Raw genomic sequence first — 18,414 nt, 5'->3', positions numbered from 1 at the left:
TTTGAAAAAACTATACCTCCTTATATAACAATAAGACCTGATGATCATGTTTTAGGGTGGAAAAAAATCACGGCACTCCATCTTTAAAACCAATTAAACCCTATAGTTGACTGGTGTCCCCCAGGGGTCTATACAAAATTTGTTAACACAACCTAAAATGTGTCAAAACGTGATGCATTGTGAGAATGCTATTCCCAGAATAGGCACACTAGGGTTCATCTGGTTAATTGGACCAAAGGTAGTCCTACTCATGTAATGTCCCTGTGTCTTTTGCAGGTGGGTCTTGGCTGGTGCAACAGGCATGGGAGAATATGGAAAGGTGGAGCAGAGCATCTGTCCTCTTTGTGGTCAGCCCAGATGACCCAGATGTACAGGTCCTCTCACATATGGGCCAATGTAACTCTAACCTGTTGACCTGGTCGTGGTTGTGTAAACACAGAGTAGGAACAAAAGGTCGTACTCTTTGGGTAGTTTGACTTTCTTCAGATCATCCGCAGCGTGCACATGGAACAGGGCAACGTGGCAGCCAAGGGACAACAGCGTTCTGAGAAAGGGACAGACACCAGACAGCAGAAAGGTTGAGTGGACACAGACAGACAAAGATATATTGGACAACCATAAGAAATGTTATTACATCACGGAAGGACGTGACAAAATGTCAATATACTGTAAAAGACACATTGAACTCCATCCGATGAAAGTAGAATTTGTTGAGTGCATGAGAGTGCTTTAAAAATATAAAAATAAATAACAGCCCACAGATAGATCTCAGCCAATCAATATACTGAGGATAACTACTGCATGTATACAGTACTGACAGATTGCATATCTAATCGAAGCTCCATGTAAAAGGGAGTTACGCGTGGAGAGCCAAGCCTAATGATTCCACAGAACGATGACTCAGTGACTAGCAGAAATGGACGTTGCACTCTCGACTTTGTAAGAATCAATAGCGGAGTGCAGCGAGGAGATACAACTCATTAGAAGGTGCTGCTTTAATCCTGGCCTAATCTGTGCTTCAACAGCATCCAGCTGAGAGCAGTGGGTTTTCTATGAATATGTAAGTAGATTCTTTAGCAGAGGCATTCAGACTTACTTGATCGTCTCGCTGGACATCTGCAGGTTGTAGTTCCTTTCCGTTTCAGGCAGCTTAGTGAAATCCACAAGGCAAGGGTGCTGCCTCTTGTTGTCATCACGAACCTGGAGAGAAAATAGGTTTAGGCATGATTAAGGTTGATCGATAAATCAATCAATCAATCAACAACATCCTAACAGAAGGTAGATTCTATAAATATGGAAAGAATAATTACACATCACAGCCAACAGGCAAAAGTATACGTCACAGTGCTCACACCTCGCACAAAGCACAGGTTTAGAGAGATTTAGTCTACTCTCCAGGAGGGGCGAGCTACTACTCTACTCTGTGCAGTCTACTCTGTGACTATATGTGCAGTCACAATTCACTGAATTCACATGTTAGTTAATTGTCGCCCTGAATAATTAAATCCTCAGGTGTTGATGTTTTAAATGATGCGATTAACTGGGAGGGATGATCCACAGCGGGGCATAAAGTTCTGCTGTCTGCGTGAGCATCTAATTGAGAGCAATGTGCTGCTGTGCTCAGGCTCTCAATAAAGACCGTGGCATAACCGCTACCTCTGGGTATCTTCTGCTGTCCACAGGAAACCAATAAGTATACTGTACTGTATGTATGTATGTGTGTCCCCAAACACATGCAGTACACAGGCCGAGCACTCGGACATGATGTAGCCAATCCATAACCAAGTTTATCAACCATATCAGTGTGAATCCCTGCCAAGTAACTGTTCCTTTGTTCAAACTTTCTCCTATCTAGGATTGGGTAATTTGGGGACAATGTCACTTTGAAGGACTAACGAGGACTTGTTCAAACTAAATTAAATGCTTAGCATTTAAGTGCCTAAATTGGCTGGCTCCAGCACCTGAATCACCATTCACAGAATTTCACGCCAATTCAAAGAATTCTGTATGTTGGGATTTAGGGTCTGGTGTTGTTAATGTCCAGTGTGTTGTATTGATTGAAATTCTAACCAGTCCAATAAGCATCTATTGAATGCAATGAAGAAGAAATTAATCTCAGTGTTACACCAAATTCTGTGATGTATCGCATTTTGTGACCGGCTACAGGATATTATGATTGCAGGGAACAGTCTAATGTGAAAGGATAGGAGCAGGGAACAGTCTAATGTGAAAGGATAGGAGCAGGGAACAGTCTAATGTGAAAGGATAGGACATTATTGTTACAACTTTACCAGCAAAGCTACCAGTTTTTCATCTTGAAAAACGGCTGCAGTGGGAACACTTTCAGAATGACTAATGAAGTGGAACTAAATGTTAATTCAGGCTGAGGGTCAGGGCTAGTAGCTAAATATTGTCCAGTATAAATGACAAGGCCCTGGCCCCTCCTCGCCTGAGTGGCAATGTCATGCAGACGTAATTAATCTAAATGACACATTTTTGGAAGGCAGCATGATCATTTTGCCAAAACGGTCTGTGTGATGCCTTTGAGGGGAGAGATGCTGTGACGGAAACGGAATAATAATATATTTTTTCGGAAGCAATGTTTACAAAGTGGCATGCTTTACAATGCCACGGTAAAAACACATCCATAGGGATAACCAACAACAATTAAAATGCATAAAACAAACAATATAAGACAATTAAAAAAAACAAATCATATAGACATATGAAATATGTTTTCAAAAGTGATTTAAAAGATGACACTGCTAGCCTTAAAGCCAAACGCAGGTCATTCCAGAGTCTGAGCCCCCTGGCAGCAAAAGCCCGGTTGCCCATGGTGATCAGGCGAGTCGAGGGAAATTCTAAGAGAGCCAAACCTGAGGATCTAAGGGTGTGTGCTGGCCTGCATGGTTCCAGCATATCCGAAATATAGCTGGGAGCCAGGCATTGCATGGCTTTAAAAGTAATCAATAAAATCTTAAAAGTCAACGCTAAAAGTCACCGGCAGCCAGTGGAGAGCAGCCAGGATTGGTGTAATGTGGTCATGTCTCCTAGACCTTAAGTTGTACTCTAGATGTGGAGTTTTGTACAAGTCGAAGACGGAGATAACTTTTTTGCTAAGCCTAGAGTATAATGAGTTGCAGTAGCGAGATGAAATAAAAACATGAATAACTTTTTCAAGGTCTGCAAATGATAAAAATGACCTAGTTTGGAAAGAAGTTGAAAGAAACAGGCAAGTCTGAGTCAAACATCACACCCAAGTTGTGGGCCGAGGTCTTAACATTGTTTGACAGATTGCCAAGATGTGACTGGAAGGGGATGGTGGAATGTCATGGGCCAAATAAGAGGATCTCACTTTTTAGACTCATTACGTTGGAGAGAGTTCTGGGATATCCCAACATTTGATTTCTGATAGACAGGTGAGAATTTGGGTCATGTTACTCGTGTCACCGGGCTTGAGTGGGATCAGCGCGGGGGGGATCCATGCATCTGCTTTTGTATCCCCTACAAAAATAAATGTATGGCCGGTGGGGATATGTTGTTTTATCCTTTCTCCTGGTCGGACTGAATCAAATACATGCATTTTCTTTTGGTTCATAGACTGTTTGACACAATTAACAATTGTGTTAACAATCTAGTTAAAAATATGTGAACCACATTAACACTAGCCTGGGAAACCCAGACGTTTTTATTTCCAGGGAGAAAAAAAAGTCCACTTCAATTCGGCATAGAGTAACGCAAACGTCGATCACTCTCTGCGGATTTCTGATCGTCTGCACCTTTGTTAAATTGATGCACACATGCACACACGTACACACACACACACACGTACACACGTACACACACACACACACACACACACACACACACACACACACACACACACACACACACACACACACACACACACACACACACACACACACACACACACACACACACACACACACACACACACACACACACACACACACACACACACACACACACACACACCTCTCTCTCTCTATCGCTCTAATGAATTAGTCTCATGTCACGCAGCTGTGTCTAGATTCTTTGCCTATACATAATTACATACATACATCAACTGGCTTTGCCCATACATAATTACATACATACATCAACTGGAAAACCGGGGGCCACATTCAGCCCCCACCTTCACTTAATGCAGCCCGAAGGTTAATACTGACATATTATTGATTTCAGCTCTTCAATTACAAATATGCAAACATGACACGCTTTAATTACTTCAGTATATATAGTAGCTAAATGACTAGTATTCAAATGTTATTGTCTTTTTTTAATGTCCAATGTATTTGCATTTAAGTAAAACATAAGCATAACTAAATGCATTTGAAATTAAATAAAAAAAAATACTTTTAAGGATTCCAATTCAAAAATAGCAAAACAATAATTCACGATTTCAATTCAAATATAGCAAAAATAGCAGATCTACAAGCTGAAAACACATTGCAGTGCGACACGTTTTGAACTTGTAGATCTGCTATTTTACATACGACAGTATAACTATATGCAATGTGGACCCCTGGAGTGAGTGTGGAACTATAATGTTGATGCTTAAAATAGGGTGCCTTTTGCATCCCAAAACGCAGTTAAGGGACGCAATAAAACAACGACCTCTGCATCCACGGGATGCACTACTGTACTACTGTACTGTTTTGTATTCTAGTTTATTTTGCTAGCTTTAGTTATAATAATCATTTCTTCTTCTGTTTTCTACATGAATATAACCACATTATAACCATATAAAATGAAATGGGAGTTAACTGCTACAATTTGTAAAAATGGCAAAATATGACTCCTAACGTCGTTGAAGTGGGAATCATAAAAAGTCCCTGGGAGGCTGGGACTCGTCATAATTAAGTATTAATTAAGTGGTTATAAAAAAATTCATTTATTTCTCAAATGGAAGCCTAGTTTCATTAATTAATTTTTATTTTTACAAATGGAAGCCTAGTTTCATCATCTCCCTGCAGTGTGTGCAGGGATGGCGTTGGAGTGTACAGCCAGTACCTTGCCATAGGTCCAACCCAGTTCGATCTTGTTCATCCCCCATAGTTCATGGATGTTCTCTGCCAACCTGTCCCGGACATTGTCCAGGTGAGCAGGGAGCGCAATCTGGAAGGAGAGGAACATAGCAGATGGTTTGGTTGGATGATAAATACAGTAGATGCCAATGGGCCAGTGACCAAAAGTGATTAATTACTCTTCTTCCCCGTAAAATGCATTGGTTCAATTCCTGGGGATCAGTTTGACAGCACTTTCACTCAAGTACATTCGTAACAGTCTTTGCTGTGTGTGTGTGCATGGGTGTGTGCGTGTGTGTGTGTGCGTGTGTGTTGTTGCTAATTCCATCATCATGCAGTATAGTCTGTGTTGGTCTGGGGAGGGTGTAGACAACCACTTGGAGTCACCAGATGCTACTTTTCAGCAGACAGTGAGGTGTTACATTTGCGGAAGGACACGCTCAATGTTCTCCCCAACTTGTAGGATGGGTTAGTGACCACTACCGTTGGTGTCCCGCCACTCACCTGACTGGTGTCCACTGGTGTGGGGATGAAGGAGGCCTGTGAGAGGAGCTGCGTTGTTCCCAGCAGGTCCCTCATCCCGTCATGGTCTCTCTTATAATCTTTCACAGGCTCCACCCTCATCTTCTCCTTTGGCAGCAAGGCCTCGTAGCAGGGAGAATAACCCGCCGGGGGCAGGAACTTGAAGTCTCCGTGGCGACCGCCCAAGAGGAAACGGATCCTGAGTAAGGAAGCGGTTCCGAGAATAATTATACTTTTAGTTTTTCAGTGATCACTTTTCTCGATGTTATCATTGAATAACAACGTTGGAGATCTTGTTGTGCATGGAAAGCATGCAGTCAAGGGTGTGTCAGCTCAGGGAGCATTTGACACCTCTTTTTTACCAGTTACACCTTACATACAGTATGCCACAGTCACACAACAAATAGTGAAAATAAAAGATCTAGAAGCTCACAACATGCTACAGTCCAAGAGGTTGTGAGCTTGTAGATTTCCACTCAATTAAAAATGTATTATTTTGTTAGTTGCTGTCAGATAGTATTGTTATTGCTGTCAAAATAGTGACAGCACGTTTAATGTAGGTCATCACATGGCCTTCTCCACACTGAGCCTCACTTGACGCCCGCTGAGAAGCTGACGACCGGGAAGAAGAAGCCGTCAGTGTTGAAGTCCTCGAACATGCCCTGGACCGGCTGTCCGTTGATCCTGAAGGACATGCTGGTGGCGCCCAGGTCCAGACAGCAGCTCACTACATCGTCAGAGTTCAGCAGGTGCTGGTTAATGGAGGCCACGGCCCTGGGGATACGCCCTGCAGTAGACGGGCATGATGGGGATGGAGAGAGAGAGAGAAAGGATGGCTGCTACAATGGCAAAGTCATTGGGAATGTAGGGCAGGGACACATGTGCAGTGGAGGGGAAAGGGAGAGTACTATAGAGCAAGTTGTTTTTGTATTGATGGAGCGAAAACAAAAAAAGTATTCATAATCATTTGTATTGTTCTATCACAGCACACCAGTGTGCCTCTGCACAGTGTTTGGGAACCACTGCTGTAGACTAAGGTTGGTGAGGTATGAGATTGCGGGAGTTGTTTTTTGTTTTTGTTTTGGGGGGGTGGGCGTATTCTTGCAGGGAAGAGCATGAAAGCAAGGGAAGGAAGGTGACAAGCCTTTCAGTGGTTTCCGGGGAGGCGTAAGTAGATGTGACATATGGTAGATGCTGTGTTAGAAGAGAGTCGACGGCGAGCTGAGATCGCACACTGGGTGAAGTAGAGCTAGGGAGCATGGGAGAGACTAGCTAAGTGGTAAAGAGAGGTTACGTCATCCGGAGGCTGGTTGGGTAGTTCTGTGTAATGTTGCCCTTGAGAAACTGCAAAGTCACAACATAGCCATCCAGTGTGGACAGCATGCCCCTGGACAGCTTACAGTTATTTACGTCCAACACAGGCTTACCATAACTACATGAGCCCTATCGTACCTACTCTGGGTATGTCAAAATAGGAAAACATTCTGAGAAAATAGCAGATAGCCCTACTGCAGTCTGGTAAAGATTCCTACCTGACCAGAGGTGAAGTCCGTCAAAACTGTAGGAGTAAAGGTCGTCCCCAGCTCCGTTGCCCCCCCATCCCTCTCCTCCTCCGGGGTACGGAGCATAGCCGGCGGTGTTGGCCCAGCCCACCCTGAGGTGAGTGGGCTCGCCGGTCACAAAGTGGTCCACCTGGTCAATCACCACCTCAAAGTACCACTTCTTATACTGGGCCGATCCCTCGGCCACACCCAAGAAGATGTTCGGCCTCATACTGGATAGGTGAAAAGACATGCATCATATGAACTGCTCAGTATTGAGACATACTGTACATACAGTAGAGGCACTGAATAAGTGGCTGACATTGTTCCACATTACCTTTCTCTGTTCTTTTATTCTGTTCTCTTATATAACTAATGTGTACATCGAGTCTTTTCAAAGAAAACTAAATCAAAAGCTTGTTGATCTGCCACGTATTGACTTAATATATTCCAGATAAAATCATTGGAAAGAGTTGTGTAAAGGTCAAGTGCAACCTGCCTCGGTGAATCTAATCCACCGTGGTGGAGCCAGGTGCAATTCATTACCTCTGAACATCATTGATCAGGCGAGTTTGAAGGAGCAGGTCCCTCTTTGGAAGCAGGTGATCACAAATAATATTCTGATTGACTCTTACGGCTACCCCGTTACAGACGCAGAGGCTACACAGCACATCCAAGATCTGGGAGGGAGAGGGAGAGGGAAACGGAAAGAGTTAAAGAAAGGAGAGGAGAGACATAAATAATAAATGAAAAGAATGAAATAAAAGAGAGGAAATGCAGAAAGGAAATGCAGAAAGAAAGGCAGAAAGAAAAAAAGAAGATTATGGACCCTGGTTTCTGCATCTTTGTCTCTCACTCAGTGTAATTATTAATGAACAATCTTGGTAACACTCTGATGCGCTTCCTTCATTCTCATGTGATTGAATATAAATACAATGTGTCCTCAAACTGCCTGTGGTGACAATCCCCCTCATTTGTCTCACTGGAATATACAAGCCCCCACATCAAACAGACAGGTGGTAGCATATCGTTGCTGTCGGGAAGAAACCACTCATAAACAGATTTCAATTTGTTAGTTTTTTTCATAAATGAATGCCATACTTCATCATACTACCGTGCCACACAAGATTCTACAAGCTCACAACGCATCGCATTGAGTGAGCTTGGAAAAAAACATGACATGGATTAACAAGACATTATGACTAAATAATAACTACAATAATAACTACATTGGATCGATTGGAATGCAGGTTTCCTGAAAAGTAACTGTTTTGGACATAAAAGTTTTCCACCCGACTAGTATAATGCCGACCGATCCCAACACCATGTGGGCCACAGCATTCCAGCTGCCTCTCACTAATCAACAGCTGTTGTTTATGAGGTCACGGTCACGTAGCCAAGCACTCTTTACAGAACAAATATTGGGAGTCAGAGACGTGTTAAGGCAGTGTGTAAAACACATACCGGTAGTTGGAATGTCACCGGCGTCACAGCAGCCATGTTCCCATCCATGACAAATATTTATATTAATTTGTTTAATGATTGGAGAATAAAACCTGTGGGTGTGAGTCTGACCTTGCCTTTAACAGTGATTGAGGACTTATAAGTTGGCAACGAGCTGCTGTGCTACTGTATTAAATCCTCTTCTCAGAGGCCCAAACTGCAGTGTGATGTTGCCTGTTGTTCTGCTTGCCCAGAGCTAAAAGGAAGGAGAAAGGATGGAAGCTGCAGGCAGACGGCAACGTCTGCTATACTGGCAGCTTACCCTCAATCAGTTTAGCCTGCCGTGGCTGTTGAGGGTGACTCCAGAATGCTAAACCAGGTCAAAAGATGTTTATAAAATGCTGCCGTTGTTTATGTGTAGATATTAAAAGGGAACCATGTTTGGTGTGTGCGTGCGTGTGCGTGTGTGTGTGTGTGTGTGTGTGTGTGTGTGTGTGTGTGTGTGTGTGTGTGTGTGTGTGTGTGTGTGTGTGTGTGTGTGTGTGTGTGTGTGTGTGTCCAAGGCAATGTCCTCACCTTGTGGTTCCGTCCATGCTTGTAGAGCAGAGAGATGATGGATTTAATGTGTGCTTTCTGGATGATGTTCAGAGCCTCTGGGCTCTCAACCAAGATGCAGTGGAGAACCTCTAGAATTCCTAAGAGGACAGGCCAGGAGGAGAAGGGAGGTCAGGTTTGTCATTTTCAAAATCAATCTCTGAGCAAAGCTCAGAGTTGGCTTAATTTTTACAGAAAAAAAAATCGGATCTCTCAAAGAGAGGTAGATCTCAAGAGATTTGATGCATAGGGAAACCCTAACCGACCTTGAACCGTGGGAGATTACGGTCAACTATGTATAGGGTTTAAGTAGTTAAAACAGAGAGTACGTTTACACGTGCTGTACACAGATGGAGTCAAGTGGACTGTCTGTGTACTTATGCCCTTCATAGTCTGGAAGGTACTGTACACAAGGACACCAAATTATGACTGCTCTGCTTATTATGGGATTTGAAGTGAGAAAGGCTTCTCAGAGGACCATTGTCAAAAGAGAAATCCAGACCAAAATACATGTACCCATTAATCAGCCAAAATCCTGTCCCAACATGCATGTTGGCCTTGAATTGTTTCATAGATGCCCCCTGTTCTCCATTTCCCCCACCCCTCCCACTGTAAAATGTAGTTAGAATGGTAGAAAGCTAGTTGTCTTCATTCTAATGCTAATTCTAATATATGTTATATATTGTTTTTTTTCTTTTTCTTATTTGACTGTCTTACCTGAAGGTTTCAAAATAAAGATAATCAAATCAAATGCCAAATCTCTGGGCGCTCTGATTTAATGTATTAAATAACCCTGGGCGTTGGGGGTGTAAACTATGTTTGCAATTTTAAATAAATTAGATACATTTACATCGGCTCTTGGCGGTCTGTTTGAGGTGCTTTGGATTTGTTGTTTGATGACATCAATTTGTCATTGGGACAAATTATATTCCGGAAACTTTTCTCCTATGATACTATGAAAATTACCAGTATGATTGAATCTAGCTGCAACACATCCAATAATACATTCAGCCTAATCCAACCTAGCTCAGCACTTCGCCACAGGTACTCCACCCTTCTCCAGGCCAGAAAAGTCTGTTGCCATGCGGTTGACTGTACTTCAAGCCGTTATGTCCAAAATAGTGCCCTGAGCCTTACAGGTTGATTTTTGCAAACTCGATTGTGCACTCTCAGGTCCTCATTCACAACGAAAATGTACGCTGTACGGTGTAAAGGAGATGCGTAATGATATCGTATTTATCCGTCCGATCAAGCTGCGGCAATTTCCCATGTAATTCAGCGGTGGTGTAGTTAATTTGTGCGGTTCGCCCGGTGTGCCTTTTCCGCCTCTTTCCCAAGCGATTCGCCTGGTGTCACCTGGTTTGATGGAACATCCACGCCCATTCCACACCATATAAGGCAACAGGAAATACGTCATCATAGCCTGCACAGATCAAGTTATACAACAGTGAACCGCGATGAGCGATCAGGCGGGTCTCTGCAGGACAGATCTTCAAGCAAACAGCACGAGTTATATGTAGATAATTATAAACTTGCCAACTTGGCACGCATTGCTTCATTCCTTGTTTAAATGTCAGAACGTTAATAATTTAACTGATGTTACAGTTACTTTCACATAATGAGAAAGAAGTTAATTTGTACAGTTCACCACACGACCAAATGCTATATTAAAACTCGGCAATGATAAAAGCCCCTATTGATTACTGGGGTGATTGATTCCCTGCCCTGCACTGTCGGATTTGGAAAGCAAATATATGGACATGCATGGACACAGGACATATTTAATCCACCGGAACATGCGGTTTTGGCTTTTCTTTTCTTTCTTGTGGGATTAATTCGTTTTTGGACTAGGAAAGGCTATATTTCATCCAATCCAACTACGTTGTATGTTTCCTCATCAAGCCTGAAGGTAAGAGTTGGCCATTCTGTGTGGCGTCCGCATGTGATCAATATACGTTATTATAAATTAATACCACAACGCAAATGGAGGCAGATATAGGTGCTTGCAGCAAAGGCATTAGGCCTACGTGAAACTTTAATTGGCTGAGTCTCTGTCAACATGCTGATCAGCGAGTTACAGTAGGTAGGCCTAGTGATGATCATCATGAACTGCCTTTCTTATGTCTGTCTGTCCGTCATGTTTGTGAACAAGCGCGAGTGGAGGTGAGCCGTCTTAAAACTATGATATGACTGGCCGACTTTCAAACACGCTGATGCCATTCAGTAGGCTAATGTGGTCTTCTATTTTTTTTATATACTGTAGCCGACGGCTGCTATAACCCTCGATTTTGTTTGCAGGGGGAGATGGGGGAGAGCCGATCTACTCACAAGCTCACAACGCGTTGCACTGCGAGTAGAAGGCTGCCGAGAGTGAGCAGCGCAACGCATGCTAGAAATATCCTAATAAATAAATAAAAAGGTGTCAGGCTTGCGGGGGCAATTTCTGTATAGGATCATAGGTTAACTCTAGAATGCATGCATACAAGTGATATACTCAGCTTTTATATATATCGTTTTTTTATGTGCTGACCAATGTTGGGGACACATGCCTACATATTATATCTGAGGTGTGGGATCTATTTATTGATTCAGCATGAAGACTAAAGCCTTCTAAATAAATATACACTAGCCGTATGCCCTATACACCACCCTAGAGCAGACGTCGATAATATGTGCGGAGTTTCCGACCAACCAACGTCAAGTTCACTGAGATGGCCATGAATTCCCACGTAATGTGGGAATCCTCGTAAATGCCTGTCAGCTCACGCTCCGCTCACGATATGAGGTGAATGAGGTCCTCAGAGTGTACAAATGGACCCTTACATTGGCTTGCATTACACTCTCAAATCTCAACAGTTAAATTAACCCTCAGGATTGTACAGTGTAGATGATAGACTATCTATATCCCTCCATACATTCATTGTACTGTACCTGAGGAAGACTCCAGTCTCTCAAGCTTGCTGACCAGCCAGTCGAGGTTCCGAGAGAACTGGGTGCAGTTGTTCCTGTTCCCTCGGATCAGAGAAGCTGTGGGAAAAGCAAATCGAAAATAAAATCAGGACTTGCATACAGTCTGGTAAGGTTCTGTTACAAAATTACACCCAGCATTCATTAATTGTGACATCTGCTCAGATAAAACAGATGAAGTTCAACTCAGATTTTAATACTCTGTAGGGCACAGACCATAAATGCTGCTCCTGGTGAGAGCAAGGCCCCGAGTCAAAATCCAACTTTCATCTTGCCTTGCATGTCTCTCCTTCCACGCTCTACACTCTGCTATCTGAAATGAAGCATAAAATGCCCCAAATACATCTAAATAAAAAATTAAGCATGTGGTTCTTTTGAGCAAAAAATTGACCAAAAAAGCTTGTTTAAATAGGTAGGTACACTTACACTGAATGGATGGATTTTTTTTAGGTTGAAATCATTTTTATGAACATTTTATGAACCAACAAAAAAAGGCACATGGACAATTTTATCATACAAAACAGGTTTTTATGTCCTGCCTTTATTGATAGTACCGGTATACCGTATACAGACAGGATATGGGGAGAGTGACATGCAGAAAAGGATGTCAGGATCGGGACTCGAACCCACAACACACTGTCAGGCTACAATGGAGCCTAGGTGCCCGGACAGCTAGGCCAGCGGTCCGGGCCGATCATACAAAACTTTGAAATGTTTCAGCTTAGTCTTCCTTCATCAGAGCAGGTTGATCAACAGAGCATGAAGGCCGACAGCCGATGAAATGTTTACGTCAGGCCAAAATAAATTGGTGAAAGTGAGGCACTGTCCTTTAGGTTTTTTGAGGGGCGCTATGCCCACCTTTGTGGGTCTGTGTGTACCCCATACCCCATGATGATTTGATTGGCTGAGCACGGAATGTGATGTATGATGATGTATGACAATGTATGACGATAAGAGCGACCCTCACTTCACACTTTTTGGACATACTGTAGGACATAGGAGGGGCGCTAGACCCTCCTATGTATGTCCAGCTTTGAGGGTGTGTGTAAACACAAACATTGTTCAACACAAACATTGAATGCCATTGATAATGATTGGAATATATATATATATTGTTTTTGTGGCTTTGACCTTTATTTTATATATTTTTTTATAGAGGGATATACAGTAGGTTGACAGGAAAATGGGGAGAGAGATGGGGGGGGGGGGGGGGGTGACATTTTTGAGTGTTTGTTGTTAAAAGATAATAACATAAGTTGACAAATTAATTCATGAAGAAGTATATTTTGACTGGATGATGTACAACTACAAGAGCGCCCCTCACTTCACACATGATTTTTAGTTGGTGAGTGATACCATAGAGTAAATCCTTGGATGTAGAGTCTTTTTAAATTTAGCGCCACAGATGATCGGGTATGAATACAGGAGAGCTTTGATATTTTGACTTGCCAATTATTGGTGTGCCTTAGGCACAAAACGGTTGAAAACCACTGCCCTAGAAACACTGTGACAGCAAGACCTCTCTGTTCTATAAAGTGAAAACTACTGCCCTAGAACCACTGTGACACCAAGACCTCTCTGTTCTATAAAGTGCATGCCCACTGACTGTTCTCTGCCACAGTGGTGACATTAACGGTATAAGAGTTCTTCTCATTAATACTTCAATTTTCACCGTTAGGACACCGGGAGTCAGCACTGATAACGCCCACAAAAAAACATTTAACTGTGCTCGGCACCCAAGGAATACTGATGTGCATCTAATCTCACTTAAATCTGCAGCCTATAAGGAAAGCTATCAATTTGTTAATACCAACACATCACACAATACAGAGCGCCTGTGATGCAAGGACAATAGGTGCCGTTTACTGATGTGAATGTCAGAGACGGAGAGGACAGCTGTCCTCGAAAGGTTGGTAAAACATGCTGGTGGGCTCACATGCTGGAGAGGACACACAAACCCACTCTGCTGGTGGGCTCAGAGAGAGCCAGAGAGGACACACAAACCCACTCTACTGGTGGGCTCAGAGAGAGAGAGGACACACAAACCCACTCTGCTGGTGGGCTCAGAGAGAGAGAGAGGACACACAAACCCACTCTGCTGGTGGGCTCAGAGAGAGAGAGGAGAGGACACACAAACCCACTCTGCTGGTGGGCTCAGAGCGAGAGAGAGCGGACACACAAACCCACTCTGCTGGTGGGCTCAGAGCGAGAGAGAGCGGACACACAAACCCACTCTGCTGGTGGGCTCAGAGAGAGAGAGAGGACACACAAACCCACTCTGCTGGTGGGCTCAGAGAGAGAGAGAGGACACACAAACCCACTCTGCTGGTGGGCTCAGAGAGAGAGAGAGAGAGAGGACACACAAACCCACTCTGCTGGTGGGCTCAGAGAGAGAGAGAGAGAGGACACACAAACCCACTCTGCTGGTGGGCTCAGAGCGAGAGAGGAGAGGACACACAAACCCACTCTGCTGGTGGGCTCAGAGAGAGAGAGAGAGAGGACACACAAACCCACTCTGCTGGTGGGCTCAGAGAGAGAGAGAGAGAGGACACACAAACCCACTCTGCTGGTGGGCTCAGAGAGAGAGAGAGAGAGGACACACAAACCCACTCTGCTGGTGGGCTCAGAGCGAGAGAGGAGAGGACACACAAACCCACTCTGCTGGTGGGCTCAGAGAGAGAGAGAGGAGAGGACACACAAACCCACTCTGCTGGTGGGCTCAGAGAGAGAGAGAGGAGAGGACACACAAACCCACTCTGCTGGTGGGCTCAGAGAGAGAGAGAGGAGAGGACACACAAACCCACTCTGCCAGACTGGCGTGGAAACACATGGGGTGTGACAGTGGATACAGTGGATGGGATAGTGAAGATGATGCTGATGAATATGAGGGCAGTCAAGGTGAGCCAGGGGGAAGTTATTGGTGGGAGGGAAAAAGCAAAAACATTACATAAGGAAAAGATGTATAAAAGTGTGAACTTTTGAGGGTCATTCATCACTGTTGTATGTTGGGAGACCTTGAGAGGATGCTGCCTGGAGGGAGGGGTCTACAGTAATGAATGATTATGATGGATGTAAACGTTGCGACTGCTAGCCACACCCCTTTATCTCTTCAAGAGAGTGGTGTGATCCAAAAGGCATCCGGAATATGAGATGTGGTTTAGTCTACACATTAAAAACCGGGACAGCATCTGTGTCGTTTTAGATTTTTGCGTTGGCTATTCAAAAATAGCAGATATACAAGCTCACAGCATGTCGATTTGTGCCCCCCTGCGAGTTTCTACATTTACATTCATTTGAGGCCAGAAAAGTTGCAAATTGTGATTGGCCGAAATTACTTTTGGCTACTTTTGGATTGGCTGAGCACGGAATGTGATGTAGCCTAAATGATGTATGATGATAAGAGCTCCCCTCACTTCACACAAGTGTGATTCTTTTTTACATTTTTGAAAACTCTTGAAAGTGTGAGAACTACTGATTTGGGAATTGCATTTGTAGAATCGGCCTCAGGTCTTAATGGGTTAACTACATTTACATTCCATTCACATTCCCTGAAGAAGGCTTAACGGCCGAAACGTTGGTTTACTGTCCTACTCTGCGTCCTAAATAAAATATTCTGTCTGTCTGTCTGTCTGTCTGTCTGTCTGTCTGTCTGTCTGTCTGTCTGTCTGTCTGTCTGTCTCTACCCCATCTTTCTCTTTCTCATCCTCCCTTGTTACTAAATTCTTCTTTTGTGTATCATGAGATGTATCATCTTGTTACTGACGATCCAAAAAGTAAGTACCGTCATTCGTTCTAACTAAGTTTGTCACCGGCTGTGCATTCCAGATGATGGAAGGAAGGAAGGAAGGAGCGATATCTGACATTGAGGAGGAACTGAGTTGAGAGGAGTGGTGGATAGAGGAATGGTCTGCTGCTGTGGGACAGATTAATACTTCATGGCTCTCCAGGGTTGAGAGATGACGGTGATGACAGGCCGAACGCACTCCCACCCCCACCGCCTTACCCAGGAGCTCGTAGAGTAGGTTGAGGATGTCCTTCCAGGCAGCGCCTGCCTCCTCCCCGGCCATCTCTGCAAAGTGGGCGGCGCTGTTGTACACATTCATCCGGTCTACGCATTTGCACAAGAGGGACAGCATGCCCTGTGGGACGAAAAAAACCCCAAGATTATTGTTACCCTCGATAATCTCCTGGTCACACTGTCACACCGGAATGCAATGCAAACAAAAGTAATGCAATTATACATTATGCATGCCCACGTAGGAAAACTAGGTTTGACAATACTACTTGAATTGGTACGATATTATAACAAGATGAGAATAGGTCTTTGTTGGGAGTAGAATAGAATACTACTTGTAAATTAGTTGTCATGTTACCATTTGTAAACAGAGTTGAGATGGTCTAACAAACACAAGCAGTATGTAGTATACCACTGGTTGTCAAAGTGGGGTCAGAGGACCCACAGGGTTCCTTGGGAGGTACCATGGGGTCCCCAACTAACAATCATTTTAACCACTATGACCATGAGAGCTTGTAGATTTGCTTTGCTTCTGGAGGAGGTCCCTGGCACAAAATATTTTGTAGATGATGGGGGTGCGGGCCAAATCATTTTGGGGGTCCTTGACATGACGATTCTTTTAGATATACCGGTACTATACTATATTTACAGTTTTTACACACGTAATTTTGTTTCCACACATCTGTACACCTTTCAAGGACACTTTGGAAATCCTTTGCTGGATCATGGCACACGCTACTTGAGACACTTCCAACCATCAGTCCTCGCTACTGCTCACTAGGCTATAGCATGACACCATTTCTGTCTACAAGCTCTGGGTTACAGAGTTGCAGACCAATCTGGACTTTACTAGATTTAAAATTTGGCTACTGTGGCTGCTATTTTAGCATTGTATACAGCTATTTTAGCATGCCACAGTAGCGTTCCCGGAACAGAGCTTGAATTCCCATCTTAGACACAAAGTGAGTAGACAATAGTTTTGTCCAATAGAGGATATTACTTAGGATCCATACTGTATGGAGTAAGCTGGGAAGTCTAGAGAGAATCAATTGGGACGGATATAGCCTGCAGTCCCTAGTCCTAAAATAATTTGCCCACAAACCTGTGACATCTTGTGAAACCGGCAGATTTCACGAAGTGCTTCTTAGAATAATGTCCTTGCTTTATTATAATTTGTAGTGACTGGCGATGCTATGGATAGACCCTATGGAGGCTATGGACCAGATATGGATATTAGTACAAGAAAATAGAGTGATCTTGTCCGGATCACTCTAGTCAGGACGTTACAAAATCTAGGAGAGCCTGGTTATGCAAGGATAATATGGAGATACGGTTCTCACTGCTCTGTGCTCATACCTCTTCTTTAAAGATATCTTGTCGCTTGATGAGCGAGCGGAGCAGACTCTGTTTCTCCTCGTGTTCCAGCTCCTCGTCTGGCTGTTTGAAATACTCAATCAGGTCTGTCAGCGTCTGCAGCACCTCGTCCACGTACCCTGCCACAGCTGCGCTGTCCCCCCCCTCCCCAGCACTGTCCAGAGCCCTGGACACAGACAGAGACAGAAAGAAACTGGATTACTGGAACACTCACGATCTTAGCATTATCCCACTCTGGAATAGGTGCCTGAAACTTGATGCAGAGGTGACCCGAATTCATTCATTATAACATTAGACTATTAAGCTATCAGAGATAGGAGCTAATTTCTCGATTATGAGAAATTACTAATTAGTAAATGAGGATTTGATGAGCAGTGATTAAATACTGGCGTGTGTGTGTGTGTGTGTGTGTGTGTGTGTGTGTGTGTGTGTGTGTGTGTGTGCGTGAGTGCGTGCGTGCCCACTCCCAGTAGTATTCATATACTGTGGAGGTTCTCAAGTGGTGTGCCTTGAGGCGAGGTCAAGTGTGCCGTGAAATTGGAGACCACCATTGCATTGCTCAGCAGCAGATGCAAATTCCAATTCTCTGATGGAGCGCCCAAACACTGCACCCATGCCTCCTCATTTGCACAACAATAACCTAAGTTCTCCATGTGTAAAACGCAGCCGCCCCACATCCATTCTCCTATTCAACTCTACCTAACTACAGTTGATGGCCTAGAAAAAGAAAATCTATATGGATAGCTTTCTCATCTCTCTCTTGCTCTAGCTGATATACAGTATGAGACCATCATTCGTTCTAACTAAATTTAACAAAATTTGTGTGTGTGTGTGTGTGTGTGTGTGTGTGTGTGTGTGTGTGTGACTGTGTGTGTGTGTGTGTGTGTGTGTGTGTGTGTGTGTGTGTGTG

General features: G+C 43.8%; 1 protein-coding gene across 3 annotated transcripts in view; it reads right to left on the bottom strand.

Annotated features, from left to right (window-relative positions):
* The window catches only part of ryr3 (ryanodine receptor 3), a 162,907-nt gene that overhangs the window by 100,982 nt on the left and 43,511 nt on the right, over positions 1-18,414 (bottom strand). For all 3 annotated transcript variants that reach the window (XM_080790176.1, XM_080790177.1, XM_080790178.1), the window contains 11 exons: positions 17,487-17,670; positions 16,119-16,254; positions 12,080-12,175; positions 9,131-9,249; positions 7,658-7,791; positions 7,103-7,344; positions 6,165-6,357; positions 5,553-5,769; positions 5,035-5,139; positions 1,097-1,200; positions 461-544 (listed from right to left, as the gene is read on the bottom strand). In XM_080790176.1, coding sequence (XP_080646302.1) covers positions 461-544; positions 1,097-1,200; positions 5,035-5,139; positions 5,553-5,769; positions 6,165-6,357; positions 7,103-7,344; positions 7,658-7,791; positions 9,131-9,249; positions 12,080-12,175; positions 16,119-16,254; positions 17,487-17,670 — 1,614 coding nt within the window. The remainder of the gene's footprint in view (positions 1-460; positions 545-1,096; positions 1,201-5,034; positions 5,140-5,552; positions 5,770-6,164; positions 6,358-7,102; positions 7,345-7,657; positions 7,792-9,130; positions 9,250-12,079; positions 12,176-16,118; positions 16,255-17,486; positions 17,671-18,414) is intronic.

This window comes from Protomyctophum bolini (genome assembly GCF_963924005.1).
Source record: "Protomyctophum bolini genome assembly, chromosome: 19".
Taxonomy (NCBI): Eukaryota; Metazoa; Chordata; class Actinopteri; order Myctophiformes; family Myctophidae; genus Protomyctophum; species Protomyctophum bolini.
Note: the sequence above shows the minus strand (reverse complement) of the source record. Positions and strands in the feature narration are given on the sequence as shown.